At 40.1% G+C, this 24126-nt stretch overlaps 2 protein-coding genes across 3 annotated transcripts in view; one reads left to right on the top strand and one right to left on the bottom strand.

Annotated features, from left to right (window-relative positions):
• Window positions 1-24126, top strand: part of ano3 (anoctamin 3) — a 521252-nt gene that overhangs the window by 395657 nt on the left and 101469 nt on the right. Inside the window, exon 13 of the mRNA XM_059976011.1 lies at window positions 2587-2647. Coding sequence (XP_059831994.1) covers window positions 2587-2647 — 61 coding nt within the window. The remainder of the gene's footprint in view (window positions 1-2586; window positions 2648-24126) is intronic.
• Window positions 1842-22918, bottom strand: LOC132397349 (mucin-15-like). Of its 2 annotated transcripts, none has more exons than XM_059976012.1 (4): window positions 22813-22918; window positions 13372-14320; window positions 10139-10309; window positions 1842-2983 (listed from the first exon to the last, which is right to left on the bottom strand). In XM_059976012.1, the coding sequence occupies exons 2-4, from the start codon at window positions 14288-14290 to the stop codon at window positions 2811-2813; spliced, it is 1263 nt and encodes a 420-aa protein (XP_059831995.1). In that variant the 5' UTR covers window positions 14291-14320; window positions 22813-22918; the 3' UTR covers window positions 1842-2810. The 2 variants fall into 2 exon arrangements, with proteins under 2 accessions (XP_059831995.1, XP_059831996.1); XM_059976013.1 differs by lacking the exon at window positions 22813-22918 and adding an exon at window positions 22333-22401.

Below are 24126 nucleotides of genomic sequence, written 5' to 3'. Positions count from 1 at the left end.
CAGCTTCTCTGATTTGACTGAATAATAGCTTGGCACAGCCTAGATAAGCTTAAAGGCCTGCTCCTGTGCTGTACTGCTCTATGACTATGACTCCTGCTCATCTGCGTCACACCGTATCTCCTGGTCTTTACTTTGTTCTCCCCGCCACCTCTCCCTGATCTGAAACTTAAACTCTAATCGTTTTCTAGCTTTTCCTCATTCTGACGGAAGGGCATTGACCGGAAGCATTACTTCAGTTTCACGGAAGCCTCCGACCTTTTCAGCTTTTCCAGTTCTTTCAGATTTTATTATGTTGTATTAACATCAGTTTATTAAGCATTAATAGTTGTTCTATGTTGAGCTTTGTGTCATTTCACTGATTGCTCTTTGGGCTGCAACAGTACATATAGAAACTCACAGAGGTGACCTGATCCACCTGGAAGAAAGCCACAGTATTAATGCGTGTTATCTGAAGCCCCAGTTTTTTTTAATAATTAATGAACGTTATTGAACGTAAATGAAGTCACTGGAGCGATTTGAAAGCTGGTGGATGTAGAGTTGTTTTATTTAACAAAAAATGAGCCACAGGCATCATATTGAGACCTTTTCGGTGGAAGAGGCCTGGTCGACCCAAATTACATGGCGTTTGACGGAATATATCCCAACAAAGTGACAGAGAAATGGAGACATCTTTGCAGAAGCATTTAATGCAGATCACTTCCAGTTCCACTGTTGGCCAGCTTGCAGTAACTTGTTTAGGGGTTTATACTTTCATTGTTGAGTATCTCCACAACTTCTCATCTTTGTATCATCTGTTAAATACACAGCCTTTCCTCTTTCCTGTTGTGCACCCCAGTCTCCCTTTGCCCGCTGCTGGAAGCTGTGCCTTTAATATGGTAACAAGTCCTGGGATTCCCTCGGCAAATACTTCTAATTCTAATCCCCACTTTCACCTTCTCAGGATTACCTATTCAGCCACTGAGCAGAGATTAGTTACCCCTTCTATGGTTCAGTTTAATGTCAGAAAGTGTATACAGTGTACAACCTGAAATCCTTGCTCTTTGCAGACATCCATGAAATGAAGAGAAAAGCGAATGAATTACAGAAAAACATTAGAACCCCAAAGCTGCTCCCCCCCATGCACAAGCAGCTGCAAAGTAACAACCCTCCCCCTCCCCTCCCTCCACTTGTTCCAGTAGAAAGCATCAGTCCCCTCCACCAAGAAATAGCAATCCCCCAGAGGCCTTGATCAAAAGACAATCAAAAACTACTGTCCATCCCAACACCTCATCATCTCATCAGGCCTTCTCTCTCACTAACGAGGGATGGAGAGAGATATCGCTCCTGCCACATCGGGGGGAGGCCCACTGCTTGCTGGTCCGATGTTACAGTCTGCAGCATCACTTATTTCGAGCTTCTGAGACTCAAGAGCCAATAGACTCACTCTCACCACCAAGAGAGAGAGCAATTGCTTGAATGCAGAGACTTCCTCCAACTGCCCCCATTCTCTCGATGTTTTGATCTCCCCAACGTTTCAGTTGGCGATATTGGCGAGGACTGCACCCCGATGTCGCACATCTTCCAAGCTGTTCCTGGAGACACTGAAGTGCTGGGTGCTGAGTGCCTGGCAAGTTCTGAAGAGCAAGACACCACCGTCCATGAGGAACACAGTTTGAGAGCAGCTGTAGATCACGGACTCTGACTTTGTGCAGATAAAACTGCACAGGGACACATTCCGTATGAGAGGTGTTTTATGAGTGCAGTTAATATGTAATGGAGGAGAAGACAAGAAAAGCTAATATTGCTTTTATGATTTATTGTAAAGTTTTGAACACAAATAATTTAGATTTGTACATGATTAATTATGTATATTCCAAAGGAATAACATCAGTGTGTTACAAGAATAATTAGTGGCATTTATTCAAAGAGTTAAGTATACCTTGGCAAGGTAGTATCAAATTAGTTTCTACTGCTCACAGTCAAAACTTCTTTTATACAAAATATTTTTGCAGGGATACCTTAATGTTTTGAAACGGAGGCAATAGTTTCAAGATGATAGCATTAAAGATCACTGCACTTGAGATTCAGAGATTCAAAAGATAAGAATGTTAAATGAAATATTTCCATTATACCATATAAAATCCTTATGGAAAGACAAAATGTAACTTCTCCCAAAACGTGGCAACATGGATCATTCATAAAACCGATGTACATACCGAATCACCCGTGTCTTTTCTAAAATGCTGACTGCTATGCCACACAGTACAAGCACATTTCTGCTGTTCATTATAATTATGTTCAGCACTGGTAGCAAACAAGGAATTTTATCATTGAACAAACATTGATATAAAAACACACATCTTCTCATGAAACTTAAATTCTATTTACTATTAAGAACTTGTATGTAACTCTGTCAACTATGCCAACATGTGCAAGTAAAACACTGAGGTCTAATTTATTAAAAGTTCTCTCAATTAGAGAAAAATCCATTCTCTACATGTAGAATGTGTGTGAAATTCCAATGTAATTCTCTATGGATTGTATTTTGATTGAGGATCATTTTCTATAACAAGGTAATTAGGATTTCTTTCCTTTCTCTTCCTCCAGGTAACGCATTTGTTTGATAATGGAGGCACAGTTTTCTTTGCCATTTTCATGGCTCTTTGGGGTGAGTACAGTTCCAAATTTGTTGTTTGTTTATCTGTATAAACTACCCATTCTTTCAGACGGAACCTATTTGATGTTACTACTGACAATAGCAAAAGGATCTGTATATTCTCTCCTGTGGTTTTCACTTGTATCCGTCTAAGATGTTTGTCTTGTGATTTAGTTTATGCGACATTTCCGTACGAAGGCGGTAAGTCATCCATCTGTATGGCATAGTTAACATTGCCCTCTGATTGTCCGCTGTAAGGGGATGGGTCGTTCATGGCAGTGGGGTTGTAGTACACTGCTCCATCTTGATACCTTAAATCCACAGTGTCGTCTGTGTTCAGACGAAGGACTGTAAATAAATTCAAATAGAAGGTAAATGCATTAGAAATCATGCAGATGTACACGGTAATGTGTTATGGTGGATTGATCATTTTGTAGCGATGTGTTAGCAATCTAATTATGCTAGCGCTGTCTTCCACTGCCATTAACCCACTTCTGAGAATTAGCTAGTACATCTCCAGGAGAATAGTTCTGATTGTTATGATGCTATCCTAGTGCAGTTGAAGTTATTGGGCAGCATTTTGTTGTCTTACCTCTCCAGTCATCTGAGTTCATACCTGACCCCTGGTGCTGTCTGTGTGCAAGCTCTCCCTGTTACCATACAGATTTCTCTTGGCTGCACTCATTTCCTCCCACATACGATGGTTGGTGGATTAATTGGCCACTGTAATTACCTAGTGTTATTCTGCATATCATAAGAATAACATAGCGAGCATGGCAGCTACAGAATATCTAATGTTGCTTGTGAGTGCTGTTTGCTACTCTAAAACTGCTACACCATTATGAATATTGTGATGGAATTATTTGCTCACTGGGTCAGAATGATATTTCTGGAGCAAGAGTCTGTGAAAAGCCCACACACCACAAACTTTGAATGTGCTTTTAGTGTCTTAAATAAAGAAAACTATACCCTCAGAACAGAAGTATGTTGGATATAATAGAATCACTAAGCACACATGCATTAAAGAGAGAATCAAAAATTCATTTTCTAGCTGTTCAAATAAACTTTGCAGAAGGTAATAGGGAAATTAATTAAAATAAACATCAGAAAATCGGTTGAGAACAAAATATGCTGTTGATAATGTCATTGTTTTGTACTGTTATCTAGTATTAATTTATGCTGCTTTGTAATTCATGAATGGTTAGGTTTTCAAGGATAGTGTGCACTAATGGCAACTCGGGGAATAATTATTGGTGCATACTGGAGCCGAAACTGCACTGTTGACCTCCGAACAATCAGCAGGGGAAGGGAGAGCAAATTTCTGACTGTGTCAACAGCGCGAGTACATAATAGTGGTGGATTTCATTTACAATAATTTTAACTGGGATACACTGTAAAAGAAGAAGAGGATACAGAATTCTAAGCTACATACAGGAGAGTATTTTGTCGGAATACTTAAAACCCAAGATGAGGCGGGGAGTAGTGACTAGTTCTGTTTTTGGTTTTCAAAGTTAAGATTGGCAGGCGGAAAGAGTATCAGTGGGGGAGAATTTTATGTGGTTTGCCATGATTTAGTTTAATGTAGGGTAGTTGTAGAAGGATAAAACAGAATAAAGCTGGGACAAGACAATTTTACTAGACTGAGAAGAGTGGCCTCGGAACCGATACTAGAAGTTAAATTAATGTCAGATCAAGAGGAGGCACTTCAGAAAGAGATTCAAAGGTGTCAGACTAACTGTGTTCCCCGCAAGGGAAAGGATGGATCTACTAACTCTAGAATGCCCTGGATGAGAAGATGCACAGGCAAAGAAGGAAGGCTTGAAAGTGACACCATCAACACAGTCTGGCAGAAAGCCTGGAAGCATGCAGGAGGTATAGCAGTGGAATTAAAAAGGAAAATATGAAAGCTAAGAGAGGGTGCAAAAGCACATTGACCAATAAAATTAATGAAAATCCACTGATGTTTTATTAGTACATGAAAAGCAAGAAAATAAGCAAAATGTTGAGCCTGTTAGGGATGAACGAAATACCCAATTTGTGGAGATGAAGAATGTGGGTATATTTTCTCAATCTCTTCACAAAAGAAGGACATAGTGTTGATGTTATACATAAGGCAATAGAGTGTGAAGTATTAGATGGAATAACCATATAACAATTACAGCACGGAAACAGGCCATCTCGGCCCTTCTAGTCCGTGCTGAACGCTTACTCTCACCTAGTCCCACCTGCCTGCACTCAGCCCATAACCCTCCATTCCTTTCCTGTCCATATACCTATACAAATTTTGTTCTAAATGACAAAATCGAACCTGCCTCTGCCACTTCTACTGGAAGCTCATTCCACACAGTTTCCACTCTCTGAGTAAGGAAGTTCCCCCTCATGTTACCCCTAAACTTGTGCCCCTTAACTCTCAACTCGTGTCATCTTGTTTGAATCTCCCCAACTCTCAATGGAAAAAGCCTATCCACGTCAACTCTATCTATCCCCCTCATAATTTTAAATACCTCTATCAAGTCTCCCCTCAACCTTCTACACTCCAAAGAATAAAGACCTAACTCTGACCATCCAATCCAGGAAATTGCTGCCTTTCCTAAATCAGCCCATTTGCCAAGACTACCATGAGGACATAAGCAAAAAGTAAGGTTTCAGCAACTACCTGAAGGCCCAAAACATGCTGGACTGCTGGGAAAACACATTATAACTGAACATTGGGCTGCAATTGAATTTGCCTTGAATTTAATGACGCTTAAACGTGTAAACACGAGAAATTCTGCAGATGCTAGAAATCCAGGGCAACACACACAGAATACTGGAGGAGTTCAGCAGGTCAGACAACATCTATGGAGAGGAATAAACAGTAACATTTTGAGCCAAGTCCAAAAATGTTGATTGTTTATTCCTTTCCATAGATGCAACCTGATCTACTGATTTACTTCAGCACTTAGTGTGACACTTAAAAGTGTGCGTGTGTGCCCAACTTTTCTCTCTTAACCAGAGTTAAACCAGATAACCTAGCTATTTACTTACTGCTGTTAATAGGATCTTGCTATGCATAACATCACTTCTGTTTTCCTATTACATTGAAAAGGTAATTTATCAGCCTTTATGACTTTTGCCATTCCTGAACTCATGATAAATGCTCCGTAAATGTAAAATGGTTTGCATCTAAGTAGAAATATGTGAGAAAATCTTACTATTTCACATGGAAATTGTGAAAGGTTTTCAACAATGATCCAAATGTTAAACTGCAATTGACTGCTGATGGAAGTTTGGATTTTTTCATGTGGTGTTATTTATCCCAGTGAACTGCTGGTTATGAGCTGGAACAGGAATTAATTAAGATTTTTAATAAAGTGCTGGGTAGGTACTTAAGAGAAAACAAGTTACAAAATCTAAAACCAGAGCAGAGAATGGGATTGGACGGATTGCCCACCTGGACAATAAATGACGTATAACGTCTGTTTCACACAATACCTGTCAAACTATACAAAATAACTTTTTTCCCTTCGTGGATGCAGCTCATATCATTGCAATAATACAAACAGGAACTATTTGCCAGGTTTTTAAAAAAAGTGAAATTAATCTTAGCTGTGATAGATCTTCTTTGTTGCCTTTAACTTCTGGTGTCAAACTTGAAAAGACCTTACTTTGCTTTTTCTGAACATGGATAAACTGTGATTTGTAGCAGGTTGTGCTTTTTGTGTGTCTGTGGTGTGTGTAATTATACATTGCAAAGAATTGCTTCTGCAGAATCACGAATGTATAATTTTCCTTTGTCTGCTACCTTTTCAAAAGCGGGGTTGTGTGGGCAGTTCTCTTACAAATTGAAATACCAAGAAATAACAATTATAACAAACATTCAATGAAGCTTGAAAGTGCCTCCATTATTTTGTGATGGGCCAAAAGACATGTTTATTGCCTCTCTGCTGTAATTCTACATTTAATCTATTGGGGATTCTGTTAGAAAAACCAAGTTGTATTGATTCATTTCCTTAATGACCCAAACTTGCACTTTATCTGCCAGATACCACAAAGCACATTGATATTTAGATTAGTTATTTGTAAAGATTAGTGCAAAGCAACATCACTTCATTTGCTACAGGCTAAAGCCACCCGAGCTATCTTAATTTCCATTGTCTCTGCCTCTGCCCCCTTCTTCCTTTTCTCCTCCTTTTTGTAATGGGATCACGATTCAGAGAAACAAAAGAAGCTGCGGACAGGACACGGGCAGCACACTGCGCAGCCACAGTGACGCACTGCTGCCTCCCGGTTCTGGTGACCTTTTTTCAATCCTAACCTGCCGTTCTCCCCATGATACCCACAAAATGCTGGTGGAACACAGCAGGCCAGGCAGCATCTATAAGGAGAAGCTCTGTCGACGTTTCGGGCCGAGACCCTTCGTCAGTCCTGACAGCGCTTCTCCCTTTAGATGCTGCCTGGCCTGCTGTGTTCCACCAGCATTTTGTGGGTGCATCTGCAGATTTCCTCGTGTGTACTCTCCATGAGGAGTTTGCTTGTTAGACATGCGACTTTCCTCTGGGTGATATGGTTTGCTCCCAACTACCAATGGTAGGCACTTCGGAGGGTCAATTTGCCACAGTACATTGCCCCTAGTGTGTGGATGAATGCCCCTAGAATCTGGGGATTGTCAAGAATAAAATGGGATTAGTGTAGATTTCTTGTAAGTTGGTGCTCAGCAGTCAAAGTGTACTCAGTGGGCGAAAGGACTCTTTCCCATGTGCCATGCTGACTATCCCTAATGAAACTATGCTTCTCCAAATCTCATGAACCCTGTCCTCTAAGAATTCTTTCTATTAGATCACCCATCACTGATTTAAGGTTCACTGGTCTATAATTACTCTATTACATTTATCTGGTCTATAACATATCTATTACATTTCTTTAGCAGCATAACAGCATTTTCCATTCCTCCATTCCTGTTACTCATCCTGTGTCTAGGGAGGTTGTAAGGATTGTCATCGATACCCCATTAATCTCTTCTTTGGGTTCCCATAGAAACCTGAGGTATATCCAGTCTGAGCCTGGGGACTTGACTATCCTTACATTTTTCCAAATCTCCAATACTGCCAACTTCCTTAATCTCGATGTGCTTTAGCACATTAACCTGTTGCATGCCAGCCTTACATTCATCAACATCCCTTTCGCTGTTGACTACTGAAGCTAAGTGTACACTTCGGACCTTCCAGAGACATGCTTCTTCTCTTACCCCTGATCAGTCCCACCTTCCCTCTGGTCATCCTTGTGCTTTTCACATTCACGTTGAATGTCATGGGTTTTTCCTAATTTATACTTGCCAATGGCTTCTCATGCTCCCTTCTAACTCTACTAAGTTCTTTCTTAAGCTCTTGCTTGGCTGTCTTATAACTCTGAAGAGTCCTGTCTGATGTTTGATTGTAAAAACCTTAACTACACTGCCCTCTTCCTCTTAACTAAATGTTCCACCCTTTCCCTGTCTCACTGGGACAAACCAATTCTGAACCCCTTGTAAACAGCCTCCACATTTACGCTATGTTTTTCCCTGAGAACATTTGTTCTCGAAGTTTCTGCCTAATACTCTCAAAATTAGCCCTTCACCAATTAAATGCTTTCCCATATTGTCTACTGCTGTCTTTTTCTGTGGCTGTGCTGAAGGTCAGGAATTCGTGCTCACTATCTCTGAAATGCTTGCCTGACTTACTCTTTGCCTAGTTAGAGATTCAATATGACCTCTCTTCTAGTTGCTCTGTCTACAAACGTCAGGAAGCCAAGAAATAGAATGGGAAGCAGACACTGAATTATATTCAGAACAAGAATCAGAATCAGATTTACTATCACTGACAAATGATGTGAAGCTTGTTGTTTTGTGGCAGCAGAACAGTGCAAAGTCATCAAATTACTTTAAATTTAAAAACTAAATAAGGCAATAAAAAGCAATAATGAGATAGGTGTCATTGATTCATGAATTGTTTAGAAATCTGAGGCAGAGGCGAAAGACTGTTTCTGAGTCATTGAGTGTGGGTCTTCAGACTCCAGTATGTCAACCCGGATGGTTGTAACAAGAACAGGGTATGTCCAAGACATTGAGGGTCCCGAGTGACATATCAGTATCAGGGGATGTGAGGTGGTAGTGTTTGTATGTTATGAGAGGCTTTGCTGTGGGCTATGAACATCTGCCAGGCAATGTTTACTCACTTAACTGAGCTAGTAAACTAAGATAATCCATGCGCCACTTTGGCACATCGGGCAGCAACCTTGCTGTTTCTTTAGTGTTTGGCTGTTTTATGAGGCCAGGTTGCTAGCTTGATGTTCAACCCAGCATGAGCAAGGAGCCAGCCAGACTTAAACCCAGGACCTCTTGCTCTGAAGACTGATGCAAATGCCACTTCACCACCAGAACAAAGCAAACTAAAATGGTTGCAACTTCACCTACAGTCAATGGTTGCATTGTAACCAATTTTGAAATTTGGTTGCATTGATTTCAGTGCAGCCAACATTTGGAAGCAGGGAACAGTGGAGGTAGGAGTCATTACACACTTAAGAATAAAATGGATAAGTATTTCAAGCAAAGAATGACATGAAGGTGTAGAGAAAGAACTAGTATTGACATCAAATGTGTAGCAGTCTTGCAAGGGGAACAGAATGGTGAAAACTTCTAAATAGTTTTAGAATATCTTACATATGACATTTACATTTTCCCCAGGTGCAGTAGTTTAATGGGGCAGATCTTCCTTTGACTGGTGAGCATTCCTCTCCCCTGGAGCTTGCTAGCATCCTTCTCTTGGGACATGAGCCATAAGAGCAGAATTAGGCTATTGGCCCATTGAGTCCACTCTGCCATTTGATCATGGCTGATTTATTACCTCCCTCAACCCCATTCTCCTGCCTTCTCCGCATAATCTTTGACACCCTTACTAATTAATAACTTAACAAACCCACCTTCACTTAAATATACCCAATGATTAGCCTCCACAGCTATCTGTGGCAGTGAATGCTACTGATTCACCACCCTCTGGCTAATGCTTTCCTTTGGGAGGCAGTTCCCATATGATTGCCATAAATGGTCCCATGTTAACTTTGAAACCTGGCGAGATACTATTTCAGATTCATCAGTTGCTGAATGTATGTGCCCATCATAGCCATATACAAACATTCAAAAACACCATGGAAATACCAGCTGTAATTTTAGAAAAATAAAACACTACAAACAGAATTAATTGAGGTAGAGAGGTATGAATAGACTATTTCCAGCAACTGTTTCTTCTCAGTTAAATCTGTATTGTGCCAGGTTATTGTATTCCATTGGATGAACAGCTAGACGTTCCAGTTGAAGAATTAAGTCCAATGAAACCTGGACTCCGATGAGCCTGCCAACATCCTGCTGGAACCCTGGAGCCCGTAGTTATTTGGAACAGCAGAATACATTAATTTTGTTTGCCCCAATAACTAACTGAAGCTGTGTAAAAGGGTCAACACTATTGATGCAAGGTTTGATTTTCTGCTTACCTGGGTCATTAGGGAAGGTATCGTACAGTCTGCGATGACTGATGTTGTCTGACTTTCTGCGCGTACACAACACGTAAGCAACAAGCAAGACCAGGGTGAGACCCAAGATGGTGCCAAGTATTGCCCCAATCACCACACCTCCTTGATCTTTCTTCTCAGTAGGAGATGCATCTAAAACGTTATGGAAATGATTATGATTACAAATTTAGTAAATCTGGCCTGCTACTGCAGACTGTTAATGCCTTAGCTAATTACAGCATAACATTTACTGGTTTGATCATTTATTTTTCATATAGCAGTTTTAATTCAGAGATAAACAGTTGTGCAGAAGTTGAAGCAAAACTAGTTCAGTAGCTTAATGCACATATTAATTGGTGTTTCCCTATGTTGAATTTACAAGACTGCCCATTGGCAATACTTATATTCACAAAGAAGTAAGTTAAGCATATTTTGCTTTAGAGTTGCTTCTTATAGTACAATGTCAAATGAATTCACTTTGATTCTGCTGAATAGCAGCAAAGAAGTTTAGAATGAGCTTCAGGTAGTGTTGAGCTTCCAGATTAAAAATGTTAAGGTTTGATTTTTTTTTCCTATATTCTGATTGAGACTCTCAGAGCTTTCTGTCTACTGGCGACATGGCTGATTGTAACATCAAAGCAGCAAGCTGCTGGTCCACCCTCTCGTTGTTGTAGGAGCGGTATTTTTCACTCCCTCACTAGTGAGAGAGAGAGCCAGTCAAAGATACTGGAGGTTTAAGATGGACAGTAGATTTTGATGGACTGTAGATCAGGGTCTCTTTGGGCTTTGCTATTGCTTGCATGGTGGGTGGTAGGGATTGATACTTTTGCTGGAGCAGGTGGGAGAAGGAGAGGGGGAAGGATGATGCTTTTGTATGTGTGGGAGGCGAGAGGAGGGTTTGGGGTTCTAACGTTAACTATCATTCATTCTGGGATTCTTTTTTCCTGTTTTGGAGATGTCCATGAAGAGTAAGAATTTCAGGTTGTACTCTGTATACACTATCTGATATTAAATTGAATTATTGAACCATTGGTGAGAAGGCACAGCCAGTGAAGCCCATTTTCTGAGTTACTAGTTCTATTGGGCCGAAACGTCAGCTGTACTTTTTTCCATAGGTGCTGCCTGCTGTGTTCCTCCAGCATTTTGTGTGTGTTACTTGGATTTCCAGCATCTGCACATTTTCTCTTGTTAGCGCCATGTAGTGTCTTCTTTTCTTTATCTATCTCTGTCCACTAGAGGCTGTGCTCTTTTGTCATTCAGAAGCAAGTCATGGTCGTAATCGTATGCAATCTTAATTAACTATTCTCTCTTTAAAAAATAAAATAATTTTGGTGTTTTATTTTGTAGTGTGGTGGAATGTCAAAGATGCATAAAATGAGTTTAAACTACCTGGAGCTTTGACAGGAGATAAAGGTTCATCCCCTCCTTTCCCTTCTGTTAAAGTCTTGTCAGTGGTGTCTGTGAGTGGGATCTCAATCCAGTTACTGTCCAGATTGCAAGAGGGTGAGGAAGATTGGCATAATCACCCATATAGATCTGACTCTCTGACTGTCTGAAGAACATGCTCAAATTTAAAATTGCTTTGTCATTTTAGAACATAGATTATGTTATGAAGTAGTTGGGCAGGACAGTTGAAACCAGATGACACTAAGTAAAGAGATTGGTATAAGACCAATGGGAAAGTGCAGTGAAATGAAACTGATAACAAACACTTTCTCAGATCTGTCAGGGGCCTGTTGGCCAGAGACTCACAGGCTGTGCTGTATTATTATAAATTGAATCAAAACTGTAACCAAATGATTCACAATTAAAAGTCCTGCCATAATAGTTCTTTTAAAAAAGAGTAATATTACACTCTGAATTACTTGGCTTTTCCATTTTAGCATTAATGTACACTCAGTGGCCTATTTATTAGGTATCGCTGTACACCTGCATGTTAATGCAAATATCTAATCAGCCAATCATGTGGCAGCAACTCAATGCATAAAAGCACGCAGACATGGCCAAGGGGTTCAGTTGCTGTTCAGCGCAAACATCAGAATGCGGAAGAAATGTGACTTTGACCATGGAATGATTGTTGGTGCAAGACAGGATATTTTGGTTATCTCAGAAACTGCTGATCTGGGATTTTCATGTACAACAGTCTGTAGAGTTTACAGAGAATGGTATGAAAAACAAAATGCGTCCAGTGAGCGGCAGTTCTGCTGGTGAAAATGCCTTGTTAATGACAGAGTTCAGAGGGGAATGGCCAGACGGGTTTGAGCTGACAGGATGGTGACAGTAAATCAAGTAACCATGCATTACAACAGAGGTGTGAAGAAAAGCACCTCTGAACACATGGCACATCGAACTTTGAAGTTGATGAGCTACAGCAACAGAAGACCACACTAGGTACCACTTCTTTTCCCAGTAATGTAACCACTGAGGATAGATTGAAATCTTTAGAGACAAGTACACTGCTAACTTAGTTTCACAGGTTGAACTTTTCTTTTCCTGATCCATGCTGTACCACAGCAGAAAATGATCTCTGAACATCTTGCTTAGAACAGGACAATCATTCACTTAATGTACAGAGACACTTCCCAGGTTATGTTCCTGAGAACTGTCAGTAACCCAAAGTTTCCATGGGTTGAAAATGCTGTCAGCTAAGACTACAAAGCTTAATTAGCTGCAGATTACTGCAAATTTCAGTTAATTTAAGATATCAGTGAGACCTTAGTTAAAATTAAGTGTTTAGTACGGATCAATGCTACAGATTCCGTACCTGATGCCTCCAGATCTATGCTCCAGATTGAGACTCAAACTAGAGTCATGGATTAAGGGTGAAAGGTGATGTATTTAAGGAGAGCATGAGGGGAAGCTACTTTACTCAGAGGGCGTGGGAGTATATTACAAGCTGCCATCAGAAATGTTGGATGCAGATTTGATTCCTACAATTAAGAGAAATTTAGGTAAGTACGTCAATGGTAGAGGTATGGAGGGCAATGGTCTGGTGTAGTCAATGGGACTAGGCAACATAATAGATCAGCACAGATTAAATGAGCCAGAGGGCCAACTTCTATGCTCTGTAGCTCTATGACCTAGAGCAAAGAATGTGGGTAAGAGAGTTTCGCTCTTTCTTTTGTTTTTTTGTGGTTCAGAGTTACAAGCTTTTTGCAATGCTGGGAAGATAACCTAACAAAAGATGCCCTTGATATTTCTGTTAGAGGTCTTACCTTTCCCATTGTTAGTTGTTTCATTGGTTGTATTGATTGTCGTAATAGTGAAATCATTGATGGTTGTTTTTGTAGTACTGATTGTCGTACTGTCAGTAGATGAGCGTACAGTTGTTGGAGTTGTACCAGTGTCCATATCTGGGACAGTTGTTGAAGTATTGCTGGATGTTGTTGATCCAGAATCTGTAACAGTTGTAACAGTATATCCTGTGGTATTAGATGTCATATTAGGACGTGCTGTTGTCTCAATAGGATTTACAGTTGTCTCATTAGGATTTGCTGTTGTCCCATTGGGTTTTGCCGTTGTCTCAAAAGGATTTGCCGTTGTCCCATTGGAATTTGCCGTTGTCCCATTGGAATTTGCCGTTGTCCCATTGGAATTTGCTGTTGTCCCATTGGAATTTGCTGTTGTCCCATTGGAATTTGCTGTTGTCCCATTAGAATTTGCCGTTGTCCCATTGGAATTTGCCGTTGTCCCATTAGAATTTTCTGGTGTCACACTGGGACTTATTATTGTCATACTAGAATTTCCAGTTGTCACATTAGGAGTTGCCATGGTCATATTAGGATTGCTGGTAGTTTCTACTGCTTCAGTAGTGCCATTGCTTACAGTGGGTTGACTTGTTTCTGTAGTTATAGGTAAAGGGGTGCTTTTCACTGATGTAGTGTGTGGGGTATTAGTGCTTTCCATAGGTGTGGTCACATCTGTTGTGAAAGTAGTAATGGTGGGATTGTTATTGGTTGATTCTACAGAAATTGTACTGACAGTGGTAATTACTGATGTGTCAGTGACAGAAGAAGTTATCTTTGAAACTGTTGTACTATTTTCAGTTGTAGATTCTGAACTTCCAATTGTCCATAGTTGGCAAGTTAGACAAGAGGATATTAAAACTCTCAGAAGCAATTCCATTGTGTTCATTCCTTTGATAAATATCTGCTGAATTGAATCCTGTAAAAGATCATCAAATTAAATACGGCTAAGAAACTTCCATAGTAGTTTCTTTGGAATTTAGTTCATATCTCCAACAAATAAAATTGAGCTGTCGCATAGCTTGTTGCATTTTGAGTGACAAACCTAATTTGCAAATGAACACGTTTACAGAAACAATAATCATGGAAAAATAATTAATAAACTTCTGCTCACCTTTGTGTTCATTCAGCAGTCAGTACAAATGAACCAAAGGCAATTTGCATTTCACCATTACCAGAGAAATGCTTGATGAAGTAACCAAAAGAAGTTGATGAAAGGAATGAAGAGAGGTTGCCTACATGGGTTTGTAGCAAATACCTGAGAAATTGTCACATAAAAGGTGGTGAGCAAAGCTCAGAATGCAATTGGAGATTAGCAGCAGGAACATCAAGTTGGTTTAGGAAGACAGAAAATGGAGATTAGTTGAAAAGTTCCGGAGGAACGCAGCAAATTAGACAGCATCTATGGAGGGGAATAAACAGTCAAACAAGCTGAAATCCTTCACTAGGACTGGAAAGAAAGGGTGCAGAAATCAGAATAAGAAGGTGGTGGGAGGGGAAGAGGGGAAGGAGCCCAATCTGACAGATAGGTGAAACTGGTTGAGGTGGAAGGTGGATGGGTGGGGGATGCAGGATGAAGTGATTGGGAAACACCACTATAAAATCAAACAGGTCTGCTCATCATTTAGAATGAAAGCATGTGTATTTTTCTTGTTTTCTGGCAGTCTGTAACACTTCATACATCTCTACACTAAGTTCCATCTGGCACTGCTGATATTTTGCCAGCCTGTTCAATCTTCCTGCAGTCTTTACCTTCCTGCTCACTGTTCACACTTACATGTTCAGTACAGCACAGTACAGGCCGCCGAGGTTCAGCTGACCTTTTAAACTACTCTAAGATCAATCTCACCCTTCCCTTTCAAAGCGCCTTCCACTTGTCTTTCATCTATGTACCTGTCTAGTCTCTCAAATGTCCCTACCCTCCCAGCAATCCTGGCAGTGCTTTCCATGCAACCACCACACTCTGTGTAAAAATCAGATTCTGACAACACTCTGTATTTTCCTCCAATCACCTCATGTTAGCCATTGACCCAGAACATCCAAGAGATGGGAAAGGAAGTACATCTGAGTTAGTTATAGTGGAGGTAGATGCATATTGAAAGATTGAGGATTGGAGGCAATGTGTCTACCTCCACTATAGCTATGTCAAATCTGCTTCCCTCCCCATCTCTTAAGTGTTCTGGGGATCCACAAAACCCTTTTTTATGCAATTTGCACAAAATGCAGTGCAGCATGTTTTAATTTCCAGGTTGAAGACTTATTCAGCAGGGTACGTAACTTCAGATATTTCCTTTGAAGGCTGCTTGAATAGTAGCCTAATCAACCTCTGATAAAGCCTAATTTGTTGATTTAAAATTGAACAATAATAGGTGTGGTTTTACCTGAATGAAGGTCAACTGTCAATGAAAAATATTTGCAAAGAAAGTATATTGAATCTTTTAATGCCAAAAATATTAAGCTTGTCACTGATGACTGGTGTGATTTTACTTAATCTGAGGGTGGACTAATGTGATGTTACATAATGGGTACCTTAATAATATAAATTATCATCTTTCTATTTTTAATCATGTGAGCTGTTACTTTGTTATATTGGACACCATTTTATACAACACACCCATATTTTTTTTCCACAAAGGCAGAGTACATTTTCAACAATTAATTATCAGCACTATCATTAGTCCTGTATAACACATGATTACCTCACCCACTAAAAGTTCAATGTGTTGTGTATCAGCAATGTGTGCACAATGATCAGATAATTTTCTTTCTGTGGGGCTAAGCTAAGACAGTGTATCAGGGGCAATGTTAGTATGCAGTCAAAGTTAAAATCTGTTTGAATTAATAGAAACATAGAAAACCTACAGCGCAATACAGGCCCTTTGGCCCACAAAGCTGTACCGAACATGTCCTTACCTGAGAAATTACCTAGGGTTACCCTTAGCCCTCTATTTTTCTGAGCTACATATACCTGTCCAAGAGTTTCTTAAAAGACCCTATTGTATCTGCCTCCACCACCGTCACCGGCAGCCCATTCCACGCACTCACCACTCTCTGCAAGAAAAACCTACCCCTGATATCTCCTCTGTACCTACTTCCAAGCACCTTAAAACTGTGACCTCTTGTGGTAGCCATTTCAGCCCTGGGAAAAATGCCTCTGACTATCCACATGATCAATGCCTCTCACCATCTTATACACCTCTATCAGATCACCTCTCATCCACCGTCACTCCAAGGAAAAAAGGCTAAGTTCACTCATAAGGTATGCTCCCCAATCCAGGCAACATCCTAGTAAATCTCCTCTGCACCATTTCTATGGTCTCCACATCCTTCCGATAGTGAGGTGACCAGAATTGAGCACAATACTCCAACTAGGGTCTGACCAGGGTCCTATATAGCTGCAACATTACCTCTCAGCTCCTAAACTCAGTCTCACAATTGATGAAGGCCAATGCATCGTATGCTTTCTAAACCACAGAGTCAGTCAACCTGCACAGCAGCCTTGAGCATCTTATGGACTCAGTCCCCAAGATCCCTCTGATCTTCCACACTGCCAAGAATTTTACCATTAATCTTACTTGAATTGCCTAACTTTGGCAAGAGAATTATGACAGTACATTTTTGTCTGTTCAGCTAAATCAAGATCACAGAATGTTGTGTTAACTTACATACCCTTCTAATAATGATGGATAGAATTTGGGTGAAAATCACTTTTCACTAATATTCCGTCTTGACAACTATATTGGTATTTTGGTCACAACAGCAATTCCTTATATATTGGCTGATCTTATGCATTTATTTGCATCTTTCATGAAATATATTTATGTGGTGTAGATAATGTATTGAGACATATCAAGGCCTCACAGGAAACAAAATGGAAAAAAAAGCTAGTGGCCACTAGCAAACAAGATCTTACACTGAGACATGCTGTATAAAGAGAAATTACATCTGATGACTGGAAGGTAAGCCAAAGAGTAAGGTTTCAAGGGGAGGAGGATGGAATTTCTAAGGTTGGTGCCAAGGAATCTGGATTTGACAGTCTGAATGGGGAATACACTAAGGGCCAAAAACTAAAAGGATGCAGATATTTTAAGAAGTTACCACAATACATAGAGTGAAGACCATGAAGGGATATTCAGACTTGAAAAATCAAGACTTGACCAGGCCAAGATCTAGAATCGGTCAAGAAACAAAAGATCAGCTTGCATCTTGTTACTCCAGCTTGGCCTGTCATTCGAACATTTAATTTGTTTTCTGTCCTTGATCTTCAGGATATGAGTAGTCTTTAAGCTAAGGAGTAACTAGAGATATTAGTGCTCTCTCTCTCTCTGTCTCTCTGTCTCTCTGTCTCTCTGTCTCTCTCTCTCTCTCTCTCTCTCTCTCTCTCTCTCCTCTCTCTCTCCCCCCTCACCCTCTCCCCCCTCACCCTCTCCCCCCTCACCCTCTCCCCCCTCACCCTCACCCCCTGTCCCCCCCTCTACCCTCTCTCTCCCCCTCTCTTCCTCTCTCTCTCTCCCTCCCTCCCTCTCTCTCCTTCTTTCTCTCTCTCCCTCTCTCTCCTTCTCTCTCTTTCCCCCTCTCTTCCTCTCTCTCTCTCTCCCTCCCTCCTCCCCCCCACCCCTGGAACAGGGATGACAAAACTTTTTGAAGGCCTGCACCCAAACTGATGATAATCTTATTAAAAAATTCTCCTGTGTGCTATGTTAATTTTGAGCAGAGATAATCATGACATTAACTGTGGACTTCTTACGGAAAGAGGATGAATTCTGTTGCTTATTTGCATATATTCCTTGCTTTGCTATTAATGAAAGTATAACAGAGACAAATTGAAATAAATGAAGCATTATGAAAACATGTTCAAATATTATTAGTATTAACCTTTTTAAAAGAATTGAAAGTTAACATTATTTCTAAATATTATTGTTATTGTCTGAAACGTTATTCTGTGAAAACATCTCACTGCCCTGCTGTAACAAATTATTTGCTACTTCATTTGGCAGTAAAAGTAGTCATTGTGTATTTTTTATTATCTTTTTATAATCAAGAGGCAGCACTGCATGCTGGGTGTCAACAAAATTCTTGCACAGTCTTCCTTGGGCAGTATGCCATAGGTTCACCATCCCCAACGCTAAAGCCAAACCCAATAGATCCAGCTTTCATCCCCCTTCACCTCCTGATACACTTACATACAATTTAGTCATTGATTGGAATTTAATTTGCCAACTCATCAGACAGCCAAACCCACCTCTGACCTTCCTAGAATCCATAGCTTGACCCATGCATTTATCTGAGGGTCACGCGATTCCTTTCCTCCAGTTTACTCTCAAAAGTCAGTTCAGTCCTCAAGAGTAACTTAAGAGTAACTCAAGAGTAACTTAACCTCTCTTTCAAGAGTTACCGTTACAGTTTAAGAATAAGGGGTAGGCCATTTAGAACAGAGATGCGGAAAAACTTTTTCACCCAGAGAGTGGTGGATATGTGGAATGCTCTGCCCCAGAAGGCAGTGGAGGCCAAGTCTCTGGATGCATTCAAGAGAGAGTTAGATAGAGCTCTTATAGATAACGGGGTCAAGGGATAGCGGGGGAGAGGGCAGGAACGGGGTACTGAATGTATATGATCAGCCATGATCGCAGTGAATGGCAGTGCTGGCTAGAAGGGCCAAATGGCCTACTCCTGCACCTACTGTCTATTGTCTGTTGTTATATAACTTGCAATTGACCACATCATCATCTCCATTTCTTGTTGTATTGCCAAGCTCCCGTAATGTTGAAAGTTGTGGAAGATATTACAACCTGATCCCCTTCTTTTTTTTGTCATCATCTAGATCAGGGTTCCCAACCTGGGGGTCCATGGTACCCCTTGCTTAATGGCATTGGTCCATGGCATAAAAATGTTGGGAACCCCTGAACCAGAGGAATCCTTTCAACCTGACATCCTTATCCCCTAAAGAACTGGAATCACAGAATTTTATTATAATAATTATATCTGATTCCTTCTTTCCTTTTCATTTCACCCTGTCTAGGGTATGTTAAACTATACATTTTATCAATACCACTCTTTAGTAGTATGCCCCCTTTGTATCATGGCCCCATTGATTTTTATCTCATGGAAGATTTGGAAATCTTTTAGCTAGTCATTTATAACCGTGTTGTATTCACCATGTGGCATCATGAAAGTGCAAGTTATTGTTCATTCCTACTGTAGGCCTGAGGCTACACGTTTACCACAGATATGTTTCAAAGATCCACTATAGCCCTTCTCCTACTTTTCATCCAGGTTTGCCTCACAACGTGATTCCCTTTACGTGATTCTAATGTTACTTTAGTCAGAATTAGAATCAGGTTTATTATCACTGGCATGTGAAATGATATTTGTTGTACGTGATTCACAATTTTTACTGTTACAAGTTGATATTTTGGTGATTAGGAGGAAAAATTATCTTTTTTTGTCATTCAAATTCTCAGTGACAATGTCAAAGCTTTCTTGATTGATTACCATTGTTGTATTTTGCCTCTGAATTTCATTATGCAGGTGCTTAACTGAGTTTGAATTCTGATAGTATACCAGTGTAGTGTTGTTACGTACCCTGTAACTGGGTCACTTACCAGCAAAGATAGAGAGGTCCGTTGAAGTCTGATGGTACTATTTTAACAGTAATTATTGATAAAAATACACAAAATAATATCAATGCAAACATACAGATAATATACGTCATCAATACTAAATCTAAAAGTGCGGGTATAATAATAATCAATAAGAAATAGCTCTATCGTTGTCTAGGGGATAATGTATTGTCCGATGGAAGTATAAAAGTCACTGTTAGTTTGTTAAAGCTGGAGTGTTTTGGTTTGAGAGAAAGACGGGTTAAAACTTGTCCAGTCCTTTTATGATGTCAATCCTTCGAGAGTCGTTGGGAGTTGGTTTCCCCGTTGTTAGCTAAAAGCCGTTCTTCTGTGGTAAAGGACACCGGTTCCGTGGCAAATGGAACCAAATGCACGTGGCCTCCCCACCGGCTTCCGCTATTACAGGATCGCTAGCATTTCTTCTGGTGCGTCTGAAGTGCTGTTCCCACAGACCCTCCTTTATCCTGACTCACAGGGTCGCAGATGTCAATCAGGTAGGGATGAAGCAATCCCTACACCAACCAGCCCACTTTGCCTGAGGGCTTCCACGAAGCACAGTATTTTAATACACAATTCCGTCTCCAAGAGACAATGGCCGTTTCCTGTAGCTTTATATCGCCGGAGGGGTCAAGACATTCCAAACATCTCTCTCTCATTTCCTGGGCCTCCTGAACTGACTTAATTGTGATCTTGGGATTCTCACAAAGGAGGGGGCTGCCTCGCACCCTTCGGCCCCTCAGAGCTGCGGTACATTCATAGCAGTGTTTAGTTCAAATTAGAACCAAGTTTGAAACAATGACTCACCTCTATCAGTAGGACAACACCCTCAGCTATGGGTGGTCTTGGTTTCTACTTTATTCCTATCTTTGAGAAGCCAAGCTGCCATTGTGTCTAGTTTCAATTTCTGTGACATACTTCCTACTTAGATCTGCCTGATTTAAACTCCAACCTATTATATTCACCCTTGTGTGGAGTCATCAGTCACTGTTGTCTTTTTGGATTTCTTATCCCTGAGCATATTGAATCTGTAGTCTTCTACTTTATCTGAAATCCCTCAGCTGGCTTACACTAGCTTACTTCTGCAACTGCCTGCAGCTGCACATGGTAGTTCATCACCTGCACCAAATGCAAGCTGCTCTTCCTTCGTACCTCTTGTCTAGATCACTAGTATCAAGAATACTTGGATGTTCTTTCTTGCAAGGTGGGGATTTTCAACCTAAACCCTTGGACATTACTGAGTCACTCTTCATCTTCTCCTTAAACAAGCCTTCATGACTGAATCTTAATTATTTCATTTAACAGCTTCCTCGCTAGTATGACTTGGACTGAGTAGTCAACCAGCATAAAAAATATATAACATATATAACATAGAAGAATTCAGCACAGGAAAAGGCCTTTCAGCCAACCCAATTAAATTAAATCTCTCCTGTCTGTGTATGATCTATATCCCTCCATTCCATGCATGCTCATGTGTCAATGTAAAAGTATCTTGAACACTACTATCATATCGGCTTCCAGTACTATCCTGGCAACCTGTTCCAAGCCCAATCAATTGTGAAGTAATTAAGGGATTATGAAGGTACAGTATGGTAAAGAGTAAGCTCAAAATTCGGGTTGTAGAAGTAACCCCTGAGTGCAAGAAGGGAAGATATCATGTCACAGCATGCAGTATAATTTCAATTGTAATGGAGTCTCTGTCCTCTGAAATGTCAGTCTGTCCGCTGTGAAACACAGAGCATTGTGAAGACCTTAGAGATGATGCCTGCAGTGTAATTGCAGCAAAACTCTAAAATGATATTCGTATCTGATTGAATCCTCTGTATTAGATTGTATTTGAGATATTTTTCTTGTGTTACAGAACGTTCAAATGCTTGGTACACCTAATGGGCTGAATGCCTCCTGTGGTATAAACTGCTACAAAACTACTTAATATCAATGTTAATTGTACCAAATTCACAAAGTGCATAAATCTTATGAAAGCTAATATAAACTCCTTTCCAAAACCTTGCCCCAACTTCTGTATTAGTATGCATGATAAACAGTCCTTAATTTGATAACGTGTAGATTAATTTAAGCATTCAACTCAATAAGTATTATTAATGCGCCATTGAAAACTTTTACTTTCACGTCAAGAGAACAACAATAAAGAGACGTAATGTTGCTGGCTCTGAAAACGTATCTGTCCACTTGTAGCACAGACATATTTTTTTAAGACAGAAATGTTCTCAAATGTGAATGTGCTGTTATTTACATAAAGTTATTCTGCAACTCTGTACTGTTGTAGGAGAATGGGAGCAGAGAGTGAGCTCACCTGTATAGATCACAAACATTGCCAAAAGCTTTCTGAGTAGACAGGCCTGCTTTGTGCAGCTAAATTCTCTGTAACTCCGAGTTAACTAAGGTTTATCAAGGAAAACAATAGCTGAGGTTTAGTGACGTCAATCCACACATAATCTATACTTCATTTAGTAACTACCAAAGACAAGGTTGTAGCCTGAATATTCTTTATTAATATTTAACGTTTGGTTTGTGTGTAAACATACAACTGGAAAATGTGTTATTCTCTTCAACATTTGAAGATTTTGTAAACAGCAAAAGAAAAAGTTTGTCACTTACGTGCCCTGCAGCTTTAATTTGTTGACATGATGTTAGTGTGTGTATTCCAAGCAGGAATCGTACACCACAACTGTAGTTGGCTCTGGTTTATTGAACAGGGGTAAGAATTGTTCCACAGTTCAAACTGTTTCAAACTGAACCAAACTGTCGAAATAAGAATTAAGAGAGCACTTACCTTCTTTCAGCCGATGTGATTCAGAGGGAATAAACTGTAGGAGTTGTTGGTGTCTCCCAGGTTAGTTATGTCCTGTGTAGTTCAGGAGAGCACAACTGCATATGCAGTGGAGTAGTGAATGAATTTAGTGAGCAGGTGTGGATACTTCTTACAGTCAGAACCGGATAAACCTGATCATTTGATTGCACTCATTTACGTGTACAGCAAATTCTTAACAGGTAAGATGGGTGTGTTCTTTTCACTTAACCGCATTGCAATTTTGTGCTGAAATATTTCGGTGACGCATAATCTTTTGTTTAGTTAATTAGATCAGCACCCTGGCCAAGTAATATTAGTCTACTAAATAGCAAGTCTTTTGTTAGCAGTGCTGGTGGATATAGATTTTCAATAAAGTAGAAGTGATTGGTGTGCTGTGCTTGATTTAAAGCCACTTCAGTACACAAAGTCCTCTTTTAGGAATTTTGGTTAGATTGGTGTCTTCTAAAGACTTAAAAATGAATTTGTCCTCTATATTGTATTGTAGTAATATAATATTACTGACATGTGCTACTTAAATTCAATTCCAACAGAAGACAATCATCAAAGAAAATCAGGCAATCCCTCCAGGGTCCATGAAGTGTGTTAACTATTGTGGTTTAGTCCTGATCATTACAATTGACACTAGGAGCATTTACAGTGCATTCTTGAATGATATTTAAGTGATTTTGATCCATGCATACAATGCTTTGCCCAAGAATCCTACATCATCACATGGAGTCCTTGCCTGATGAGGTACCATACTACAGAGTCCAAAACTGGAACCTCTCCACAGCTAGACTCACATTAAGTATCTACTCCATTGAGATTATTAACATACTCACACTTTCCCAAGTCTCACATCTTTCCCCCACCTCAAATAACATTCATGACCTCTATTTTACTCTCTGACTGTTACATTTTGTTGTTTCCTAAGCTCTCTGTAAAGGTAATGTGGTCTGTCTTAGTCTTGCTGACCTCAGGGAATCAACTTTCTTAATAACTTCACTGAGGTTGAAAGTTTTCATGAGTGAATCCCCTATAATCAAAAGTCAAACACCAGAGGACATAGTTTTAAGGTTAGAGGGGGACGAAGTTTAAAGGTGATGGTAGGTACCTAAAATAGGTTACCGGACTAATAGTGGAATCGGTAGTCTGGTGGAGCTTAAGAGGCTTTTTGAGAGATAAATAAATATGAAGGGAATGGAGGGTTAGGATGCTATACAAGGGGAGGGCATTGAGTATAAAGTGGCCTCAAGATGAGCATGGTACCATGGGCCGAATGGCCTGTCCAATGCT

This window comes from Hypanus sabinus, chromosome 7 (assembly GCF_030144855.1).
Source record: "Hypanus sabinus isolate sHypSab1 chromosome 7, sHypSab1.hap1, whole genome shotgun sequence".
Lineage (NCBI taxonomy): Eukaryota > Metazoa > Chordata > Chondrichthyes > Myliobatiformes > Dasyatidae > Hypanus > Hypanus sabinus.
The sequence above is the reverse complement of the archived record's forward strand: the minus strand, read 5'-3'. Positions and strand labels throughout refer to the sequence as shown.

Coding starts and splice junctions, on each gene's coding strand:
- LOC132397349 (XM_059976012.1), bottom strand. CDS start 14,290: ATGAACACAATGGAATTGCTTCTGAGAGTTTTAATATCCTCTTGTCTA. Junction 10,310..13,371: donor AACAACTAACAATGGGAAAG/GTAAGACCTCTA, acceptor ATAACGTTTTAG/ATGCATCTCCTACTGAGAAG. Junction 2,984..10,138: donor TACCTTCCCTAATGACCCAG/GTAAGCAGAAAA, acceptor ATTTATTTACAG/TCCTTCGTCTGAACACAGAC.